The 11,530-nt window shown below is 38.2% G+C and overlaps 1 protein-coding gene across 1 annotated transcript; it reads right to left on the bottom strand.

Moving 5' to 3' along the window:
- Nucleotides 1–8,730: 8,730 nt before the first annotated feature.
- LOC128777400 (keratin-associated protein 19-7-like) lies at nucleotides 8,731–8,893 on the bottom strand. The gene has a single exon (XM_053904216.1). The coding sequence runs from the start codon at nucleotides 8,891–8,893 to the stop codon at nucleotides 8,744–8,746; it is 150 nt and encodes a 49-aa protein (XP_053760191.1). The 3' UTR covers nucleotides 8,731–8,743.
- Nucleotides 8,894–11,530: the final 2,637 nt, after the last annotated feature.

The following is an 11,530-nucleotide window of genomic DNA, read 5'->3' as shown; positions in this document are numbered from 1 at the left end:
TTGTAATTACAAACAATGATGAAACCCAAGTGCCCACAAAAAAGGGCGGTTGCGTCTATGCCCAAAATGGAGCATTACACAACTTGAAACTTTAAAAACTTCGAATGAAGAAAGACCGTGTCTTGAAATGGGCCCAGAATGATTTCCAGGAAACACTGTTAAGTGAAAAAAAGAAAAAAGCAAGGTGTGTCTTTTGTGTAAAAAAAAAATACAAAGATAGATAAGAAAATGTACATTTATCAGATTATTTGGGCATGAGAAAGAAATATAAACCACAAACCAATCAGGCTGATCACCAATTGAGGAAGATCTGGACTGAAGGGTAAAGGATAAGAGGATAGTAACAGGAGAGAAAGGATGGATTCTGAGCTTCAATATGATATACTTTTCTTTCGACCTTTCCTTAAAATATATTTACGTGTATTTCATATATTTATTAATTATTTTATTTGCCATTAAACATTATATTATTCATTAATATATTACATATCTTTAATATAATCATACAGTAGGTACACTTTTCTGTATGGCGTCTTTAGTTCAGTTATATGTCTGTGGAACGCACCCACATTACTGAGGGAAAAAGTGCTTCATCCCTTATCACTGCTGTGTGATAGCACTACCATGAATGTCCTTTAACATTTATGTTGGTGGGCATGTTCACTCTTCTCCCTTGGACACGTTCGCAAGAGGGGAATCGCAGTGTCGTAGATGATATGGACGTTCAAAATATGAGACACACGGGGCACAAAGCATTCGGCCGCTCATTGGTGAGCCTTTCTTCTCAGATGACTCCCAGACTTACACTTGGGGATATCAGGTAGCAGTATCATCTCAGATGCATTTCTCTCCAGAAACGACAGAGGTCGGTGAGCCCAAAGAGCATTTTGTGTTTCCTCGGAAAACGTCCTCATCAGTGAGAAACACAGACCAGACCAGACTCTCAACTGCTTGAGTCGTTTTCCTGAAATTGTGGGTTCAGTTTCTAAATGCTGTGGCAACCAGGAAGGAGGGGCGTCAGCCTTTCTGCTCTATGTCATCTCACGTGTTCAAGTTTCTAACCCCCTTTTCCATCTCCAAGAATGGGGAAAGTGGAATGTACAGAGCAAAGTAGAATACGGTGTGGAGATACAACAACCATTTGGGCTTCTGTTGTTGTTGAAGCTAAACGCTCAAGTTTTCTACCTTCGTTTTTAATTTTTACTTCATGGTGATACTGAAAATCAAAAAGCGTTTAAACATAAAGACTTCTTACTGCTAAAGAACACTTTAGAAATGGGAGCTAGCACTTATAATAGAAATAAAGTTGTTTCTGGAACGCAGATCTGTAATTGGGTATTTTTTAAAAAAAAGCATCATCTAAAGTCTCCAAAAGATGATAGGAGTTAGCTTGTTAATACAGCAGTTAGCAGGGTTAGTATTTCAATTCACTATTTAGACTTCCAGGTCCTTCATCACTACACTATGGAAGGCAGCATCAGTGCGGTCAATATGGGTGACATCACACACCTGTGATGGGTTTCCCATTGGAGCTCAGGCTGAGCGAGCCCCTCCTATTCACTCACTCCAGTGAGCTGGCTGCCACTTGCCGAGGGAATTGGGTTGCACCCTACCTACCTCCTGTCATGTTGTCACTCTTTCTGCTTTTGTGGTGGTTTATTTGATGCCTTGTTGGTTTTAATGTACTGATAACTGATGGTGTTGAAGAGTCTTGAAGGTGGTTAAGGGGAATCATGCCTTTGCTCAACTCTCCCACCCAACCATAGGGATAGGTGGCCATTCTTTCCAAATTGTGGATGACTCCCAAAGAATGTCATGTGACGTTTGAAGATATGGGTTCTGAAGACGCTCGATAATGATGATGATGATTTTATTTGAATATAGTTGGCCCACAATGTTACATTAGTCCCAGGTGTACAACTTAGTGATTTGACAGGTTTCTAAATTATGCTATGCTCACCACAAGAGCTACCACTGTCCCATTACATCACTATTACAATATCATTGACTGTATTCCTTATGCTGTGCCTTTTATTCCCATGACTTGTTCATTCTATAACCAGAATCCTGTACCTCCCACTCCCCTTCACCCATTTTGCCCAACACCCTTACTCCCCTCTCCTCTGGAAACCACCCATTTGTTCTCTGTATTTATAGATATGATTCTGCTTTTTGTTTGTTTACTCATTTTTTTTAGATTCCATATATGAGTGAATCTAAGCCTGACTTATCTGACTTAGCACAATACCCTATAGGTCCATCCATCTTGCCTCTAATGGCATAATCTCATCCTTTTTATGGCTGTATAATATTCTTGTGTGTCTGTGTGTGTACTATATCTTCTTTATCCATTCATCTATTGATAGACACTTATGTTGCTTCCATATCATGGCTATTGTAAAAAATGCTATAATAAACAGACTTGCATACATTTTTTAGAATGAATGTTTTCATTTCCTTTTGGTAAATACCCAGGACTAGAATTATTAGATCATATGGTATTTCTATTTGTAATTTTTCGAGGAATCTCCACACTCTATCATGGTGGCTGTACCAATTTACATTCCCACTAACAGTTCGTGAGGGTTCCTTTTTCTCTATATCCTCACCAACACTTGTTAATTGTTGTCATTTTAATTTTAGCCATACTAACTGCTGCAAAGTGATATATCTCATGATTTTGATTTGCATTTCCCTGATGATGAGTAATGTTGAGCATCTTTTTGTATGTCAGTTGGCCATCTGTATGTCTTCTTTGGAAAAATGTCCTCTGCCCATTTTTAAATCAGATTGTTTGTCTTTTTGGTATTGAGTTGTATGCATTCTTTATATATCTTGGATATTAACCCTTATGGGATATATCATTTGCAAATATCTTCTCCTATTCAGTAGGTTGTCTTTTTGTTTTGTTGGTGGTTTCCCTGGCGGTGCAGAAGCTTTTTGTTTTGATGTAATCCTAATAGTTTATCTTTGCTTTTGTTTCCTTTGGCCTAGGAGACATAGCTACAAAATAGCTACCTTGTTATGGCCAATGTCCGAGAAATTGCCCGTACTCTCTTCAAGGATTTTTATGGTTTCAGGTCTTCCATTTAGGTCTTTAAGCCATTTTTAGTTTATTTCTGTGTATGGTGTTAGAAAGTGGTCCAGTTTCATTCTTTACATGGAATTGTTGAAGAAAATCAATGACTGAAAATTCCAGAAGTTCTGAATGAGAGTGGGTATCTTTAATCAACACTGGCAAAAACTACATACTGTGCAGGTTGAAGCCAAAGGTCAATGTTGTTACACTGTTAGTGGAGTGAGGGGAGCACTGGTACCTGGTAGTGTAAACAGTCCCTCACATTCATGGGCTCCTACACACACAAAGATGAGGTCTTAGGTACTAAATTTGAAGACTTCATGCACTCAAGAATCTCCACAACTTGTATCAGACATATTTTCTTTTCAGGAATGAAGGGAAGTTCTCCCATTTTTAAAAAATATTTATTATTTTTGGGAAAGTGCAAATGAGGGAGGGGCAGAGAGAGAGGGACAGAGGATCCAAAGTTGGGTCTGCACTGACAGGCTGATAGCAGAGAGCCCACTGGGGGGTTCGAACCCACGAACTGTGAGATCATGATCTAAGCCGAAGTCAGATACTCAGCCGACTGAACCACCCAGGCGCCCCGAATTCTCCTATTTTGGAGTCACTTTTATGCCAATTCTATAAAACTGTAAGTAACTGTATAAATTTGCTTTAAAAATGTAGTTTTGTAAATATTTAACATTCTTCTAATTGGATTTTGAATTATAATTGTCAAGTACCATGTTTGGGGGGTTATGTTTTATTATACTTTGTTAACAAAGGAAGATTATACACTTTAAAATTGTTTTATGAGTAAATTTAATATACTCATGTTAATCAGATGACTTTTGGGATGCCCCTAGGTCACCTAATGGGAGGCCGATGGCCAGGGAAACCGACCCTTATGATTGGAGGGCTGGAACTTTCAGTCTTTCACTTCCACCTCCAGGAAGGAGAAGGGGCTGCAGGTTGAATTGATTGCCCTTGGGCAATGATTTAATAAGTCATGATTGTGTAATGAAGCTAACATTAAAAAACCCAGAAGGATAGATTTCGGAGCATTTCCTGTTGGTGAACATGTGGGGATTTGGGGAGAAAGGTGCACGCTTTCCCCATACCTTGCCCTACACATCTCTCCTACCTGACTGTTCCCGAGTTATATCCTTGTGTAATAAACTGATGATCTAGGAAGGAAAATGTTTCTGTGAGTTCTGTGAGCCACTCAAGCAAATTAATTGGCCATAAGGAGGTGGTTATTGGAGCCTCCAAACTATAGCCGGTCCATCAGAAGTCCAGGTGATAACCTGGACTTATGACTGGTGTCTGAAGTGATGGACGGCAGTCTTGTAGGACTGGTCCCTTAACCGGTGGGATATAACATTATCTCTGGATAATCAGTGTCAGAATTGAGTTAAACTGTAAAATATCCAGCCTGTGTTGGAGAATTTCTTGTTAGTGTGGGAAACCTTCCCCTCCACACATACACCCACATGTTGAAGTTGGTGATCACAACCGTTCATGTGCCTACTAGACTTGCGGATATCTTTTGTGAAATGATTATTCAAGCCTTTTATAAATTTTTTAAATTATCAAATTTTTACTTATTGAGTTTCTAAGTTATCTAATGTATGCCAGTGGCACATAAATGCATGTCAAATATTTTTTTCCCAGTCTATGACAGATCTTTTCAAATTTTTTATGGTGTCTTCTCATAAACAGAAATTTAGAAACCCCCACCGGTTTTCTTCCTCAAGATTTTCTTGGTTATTTCGGGTTTGTTTGTTTTTTCACATTTCTAGATAAATTTTAGAATCACCTTCTAATGTCTGTAACATTTCTCCTTGGATATTTTAATTGCACTGAATTTATAAATCAAATTTGTCAGAACTGTCGATAAGGAGGATTCTTCCAAATCACAATTTTGACAGATCTTTCCTTATATTTAGACCTTCTTTAAGCTCTAAGTAATGTTTTAAAGGTTACTAGGAATTGGACATTTTTGTTGGATTTATTAATAGATGGGCAATCACAAAGGTTTGCATTGTCAGATTCTCACGATGAGTTTGCAGAATGAGTTTGCATTAATGAGTTTGCAGAATGCTGCTTACCACAACAAAACCATTTTTTCTTTCCAAGTGAGGAAAACTAATGGAATAAAGATTCAGTTAACACGGGCTAAATAAGATTTAGGGTGGGGCGCCTAGGTGGCTCAGTCAGTTGAATCTGATTCTTGATTTCTGCTCAAGTCTTAAACTCAGGGTTCCTGAAATTGAGCCCCACCCCATGCAGGACTTTGTGTTGACAGCTTGGAGTCTGCTTAGGATTTTCTCACTCCCTCTCTCTCTACCTCTCCCCTGCTCTCTCTCTCTCTGTCTCAAAATAAATAAACCTCAAAAAAGTTTTTAAACAAGATATAAGGTATGTAAGATCTCAACTTTGCTACTCACATGGGCTTCATCTGGCTACATAGCTAACTTCCAATCTTTCACAGAACAGTAGAGCATTTGGGGTTTATTTATAGTAATCTACCTAGGTAAGCCAGGTATACACTGCAAAAAGCACTCCTAGCACCGTCATCTACTGGACAGAATAATCCATTCAAAACCCTCCTCCATTCATTTTCATTTTTAGCCACTAAACTCCATGAGTCTAGAGGCCATGCCTTACTTACCTCTTAGGAGAAGATGTGAGAGATTTCCCATTAATCCTTTCCTCTCCACTGTGTATTTAAGGTTTTGATGCTGCTGGAAATTCCATTGATTTTTAAATTTGGTTTCTAGTGCTTCATAAGTAGAAATGCAATGAATTTTTACAAATTAAATATACCGGGGAAATAATAAATGTCTTATAAATTAAACATTTTCCAATGATTATTACTCTTATTATTACTACTGCTCTCATTAATATTGTTGCCTAGTGGTAACTGTTAGGAACAACAGGACAATATTGAATAGAAGTGATGGAGGAAGAAATTCTTCCCAAGCTCAGGAAGAAAGCATTTAGTATTTTGTCAACAAGTAGCATATTGATTGTAAGTGTTATCTTTTTTGTTGTTGTTTTTTAGATGTGTTTTATCTATTTCTGGTTTCTGTTCCAGCATGCAAAGCACTGGAAATCATCACTTCCTCTTTAGAACAAAAAGAGCAAGGGGAAAAAAAAACAAAAACAAAAATTAATGATTTCCATTGGACCCACCAGGTAACTGAAGTTCAGACCAAATCGCCTCCTTGAGTCTGGACAGAGTGCTTCTTAGAATCACAACTTAGATCTGCTTACCTGGGACAGAAGCCCCTGTCATCACAGACTGAAGGAAGAGCTTGCATGAGAATTTTAAGAAATTGCCAATCAGGTGAAAAATAATAAATTCTTAGGTCTAAGAGACCAAGGTGTTAAGGGGATTGCTACACTTTGCTGGGCTTTATCTCCAAATTTCCTTCGGTTTTCATGACAAAGATCCAAGAAAGATCCCATTATGGCTCTAGAAGGGAAAGAAAAGAGTAATCAGTATGAAATACATCCAAAACCTCCTCCATAACAAAAACTAATGCACCAGAGAAAAGGGAATTACTTCCACTCCAACCCCTTTCAGCCTATTTCATCTCAAAGAGGGAAAAACCCAAAGTCTACAGGGGTCGGGACTTCAATTAAATATACAGGGAGCCCTACATCCAAGGAAGACAGTAAGGGCTGTACCAACTGAAGAAACAATTGTGAATATCAACCTTGAGACACTATCCACTAAGACACAGAGATTTAATTCTAAGATTATAGAATGACTCTTTTGCCTAAATCTTATCATGATTCCAATGGTGCTCCGGGATAATAGTGGATTATAGCAGAAAAAGCCGCAAGACACAGACTCCTTTTGAAGAAAACTACTTAGGAAAGTCTTCAGTCAAAAGGAAGCAAACCTGTAGCTCCTACAGCTATAACAAACATTTAACACAGCCCTACTCCCAACCACATCAACATAAATTCTCACACTAAAGGCTTTGCCTCTGTCCCAAGTATCTAATAAAACACAGTTGACTTTCAACAACAGCAAAAAAGTACAAGGGATGTCAAAAGGCACAGAAAAACACACGCAGAAGAGAAAATCATCAGAACTAGACTCAAATATAATAAGGACATTGAAACTAACAGTCTGGGAATTTAAAATAATCTATGGATATGACATAATGCTTTTCCATTTACTCTGTTAATATATTGGCATATGTTTCTAATTTTCTAATGGTAAACTTTTCTCGTACTCTTCAAATAAAACTCATTTGCCCATGATGTATTGTCTATTTCATATGTTGTTATATTAAATTTGCTTCTATAGTCTAAAGAATTGTACATATATGTTAGCGAGAAACACTGGCCTGTAATTTTCTCTGCTGATGATAATATTTTTTATTTTGAGATATTGCTAGCTTCAAAAAAAAAAAAGTAAGGAAGTGTTTCCTTTTTTCTTATTCTTTGGAAGAGAAAGTGTTTAGAATTTACCAGTAAAACCATCTAGGTTGAAACTGGCATTTTTGACAAGATTTTTAATTGTGAATTCAATTTATATGCGAGATATAGAACTCTTCAGATGTTTTTCCTTCTTGGGTCATTTTTCCTAAATTTAATTTAATATGATAATGTATATTATAGGCCATGATAAATGGTTTTCACCTTTATTTTATGAAATATTTTCAAAGTATCCAAAAGAAAGAAGAATAAATATTACAACAAATATCATATACCTAACTCCTAGACTTACCAATTGTTAATATGTTGATAAAATTCCTTCATGTTTATTGTCTCAAGTATTCTCAAATAATTTGCATGCAAACTAAAGTATTTCCTTATTATTTTGCTTTAGGATTAACAAGATAATTTCCAAGGCGAAATGAATTTCAAAAGTGAACCTAAGTTTGAATATCATGACAGAACCTCTTTAACCCAACGAGATAGAATTCTTACCTTCTGGTAGGGAAGAAAAGGTAGATATTGAAGATGATGAGAAAGGAGATAAGATGAAGGAGAAGAGATAGTCACGAAATAAGTATATTGGTAAATTTCTTAGATGGAAGAAGCAAATGTTGCCATAGTTGATGATTATATTAGTGCACGGCAGCAAATTTACTGTGATTAAAAAAAGAAAGAAGGAAAACAAAACTGAAGCTCAAAACACGTTTACTCTGTCAGAAAAAGATTATTATAGATACCAGATATAGAAAGGCAAAGCCTGGGGCGCCTGGGTGGCTCAGTCCGTTAAGCCTCCGACTTCAGCTCAGGTCACGATCTCACGGTCCGTGAGTTCGAGCCCCGCGTCGGGCTCTGGGCTGATGGCTCAGAGCCTGGAGCCTGCTTCGGATTCTGTGTCTCCCTCTCTCTCTGCCCCTCCCCTGTTCATGCTCTGTCTCTCTCTGTCTCAAAAATAAATAAATGTTAAAAAAAAAATTTTTTTAGAAAGGCAAAGCCTGGCTAGGGTACAATGACTCTCCATCCTACACAGAAGGGGATCCTTGAAGAGCATTACTAATGAAACATCTGCTGAATCAAGTTTTCATCACATTATTGTCAGAAACCAGGGGGTCCAGATAACAGTTTAAGTCTCAAGACAGGATAAACAAAGTACGAGGTTATGAAATACAATTTTCTGGGTGAATCAGAGACAAGCGCACAAATTGTAAATTTTCAAGTATTTATTCAGTAGAAGCCAGAAGACCAGTATCTTCCATAGTAACAGGGACGACAGCAGCCGTATCCGCAGGCTCCCCAGCCACAGCCGTAGCCCAGGCCGCCGAAGCCTCCACAGCCGTAGCCCAGGCCTCTGTAGTAGCTGCCGTAGTAGCTCATGGTGTCAGGGTGGTGAGTGTGGCTCGGTATCGTGGGCCGGTTTTGTGACTGTGACAGCACAGGGACATTTATATATATACGCTGAGGGGTGTACAAGGCCACACCTCTGAATGTCATATGATAGAACACATTACTTGGAAACTATGTCAACCATCTTGTTTCCTAACACCCAACAGTGTCTTCCGCTTGTTTAGGTCGCTTAGTTATTTAAAAGTTATGCAACAGGCCTGATTTTCTGCTTCATTTGAATGCCTAGAGAAACATTGGACTGTTAATAAGACGCTATTGTGTTTATAACCGCCATACTCTGGGTTTCTTGGCTTCCCCTCCCGTCAGCAAATCTCTGTAGCTTCAGGCATTTTTCAACTGGGCGTCACAGGCGATTGCATTTTTTTTCCTTTGACAATTGTATCTTTTCCTCTAATTGTATCTTTTCCTTTGACAATTCATGCCTGTTGACTCTTTTCTAAGCCAAGGGTGTCTTCTTTACCAAGAATTCACATAAAGTGAACCAGAATCCTTCCCTGAAATACTAGTCCTGTGACAATGACAATCAACCGTGATGTACATCTAAATACAATGTGCTTTTAAAGTCAGCTGAGACCCAGGTTTCCTGGTGCAAGGATGATATTTAATTTTTAGAACAGCCACAAACTGGGAGTCAAAAGAATGCCTCAAGCGTTATGTCTCACGTTAGAGTAAGCCTGCCTGGTAGATTCCGCTGAAGATTGAATAAAAAAAAGAGTTCCTGCTGATTATTATAAATAGCTCTCTGCCCAGGAATACATTCTTATTTCAGGATCTGAATTCCATATTATCATGGGACCATAAGATTTCAGAATTCAAAGAGACTTGGGGCACCGTTGATGTCAGTGTCCTTTATTGATTTGTTTTCTTAACCAATGAGAAATTACAAGTCAGACAACAGAATTATGCAACAATGATTTTTTTTTGTTTTAATTATTGAAGCATGGTCAACACACAATGCTACATTAATTTCAGGGTCCAACATAGTGACTCCACAAGTCTGTACGTTATATATGTTCCCCCACAAGTGTAGCTACAGTCTGCCCCCATATAACTCTCGCAATACAGTGACCGTATTCCCTGTGCTGAGCCTGTTGTCCTCATGCCTTATTCTTTCCATAACTGGAAGCCTGTATCTCCCACTCCTCGTTCCCCATTGTGCCCATTGCCCACCCCTCCCCTCTGGCAACCACCAGTTTGTTCTCTGTGTATGTGTCTGTCTCTGCTTTTTTCTTTGTTTGTTCATTTGTTTTGTTTTTGAGATTCCACATGTAAGTGAAATCACACGGTGTTCATCTCTGTCTGACTTATTTCACTTAACGGAATGCCCTCTTGGTCCATCCACATTGTTGCAAATGGCAAGACCTCATTCTTTTTTATGACGGAGTAATATTCCATCGTATTATATATACCGCATCTTTAACCCTAAGTGCTCCAATTCAACCTTAGTTTGTCAGATAAATTTGAAATTGAGGCTATGCTTGCAGGTGAGGGAGTTGAATCTCCCAGGTGCAGAGCTGCCTCATATTTGTGGTTTATTGTTTATTCCCACTATTATTAGAATAAATGCAAGTGACATGAAACCAATTAGCACGTTTATGTAGTTAGTTCTGCTGAAAAAAATGCTCAAAATATTCAAATATCAGAAAGTGTATAGATGATTTTTGGACTTCATTTAAGCTTATTACGCTTGCTCCCTCTACTAGTTTATTAATAGTACAATGTGATTAAATGGCTTATTATTTCCATACTGATGGAGCTTTGCAATGTACCAATTGAAGAGAATTATTAATGGTAAAGAACTGCTCTTTTTGGGTCTGTTTACACTAGCAGAATTTGGTTTAATAAAATTTAAGGAAAAATATTTTTTTAATTTTTTTATCGTTTATTTTTGAGAGAAAGAGACAGAACGTGAACAGAACAGGGGGAGAGAGAGAGGAAGACCCAGAATCCAAAGCAGGCTCCAGGCTCTGAGCTGTCAGCACAGAGGCCAATGCGGGGCTTGAACTCACGAACCGTGAGATCATGACCTGAGCCGAAGCTGGAGGCTAACCGACTAAGCCAGGCGCCCCTAATTTAAGGTAAAATTTTTAAAAATCTATTATCTTCAATCCTGTCATAACCCAGATAAAGCCAGGTATTTGCCTTGTAAAGGACATCAGTAATAGAAGATGTCACAAGGTTCAACCTAGGAACTACCTCCTGTGTTCTGCTTTATTTAAGTCCTAAAGGAGGAGCCTACTTCTAGCCTTAAACTGTATTTGTACATGAAACACCAAGTGATCTGTCTTTTCGTCTTATCCTCAGCCTACACCGCTTCCCACCCAGCACAGAAAGGACCAGACTCTCACAACCACCTAGGACTCATGCTGGTTGTCGAAGAAAAGAAACTTTCTTCCCATCTTTTATCGCTCCAAGATACCTCTGTATTCACATCTCAAGATTTTGCCAAGTATCAGTGTTAGAGGCTCCTTTGATTTCTTATAACAATTCTTCATTTTCTTTTTATCGATGTATATTTTTAAAATGTGTTCACTTAAAAGTCAGCCTTATTCTGTGGTTTTGAAACAACTGTGGAAAAATCGAATAATCAAACAGCAACTGCAAGGA

The sequence above is a fragment of the Panthera pardus genome, unplaced genomic scaffold (assembly GCF_024362965.1).
Source record: "Panthera pardus isolate Hobbes unplaced genomic scaffold, ASM2436296v1 HiC_scaffold_16, whole genome shotgun sequence".
NCBI classification, from domain to species: Eukaryota; Metazoa; Chordata; class Mammalia; order Carnivora; family Felidae; genus Panthera; species Panthera pardus.
Note: the sequence above shows the minus strand (reverse complement) of the source record. Positions and strands in the feature narration are given on the sequence as shown.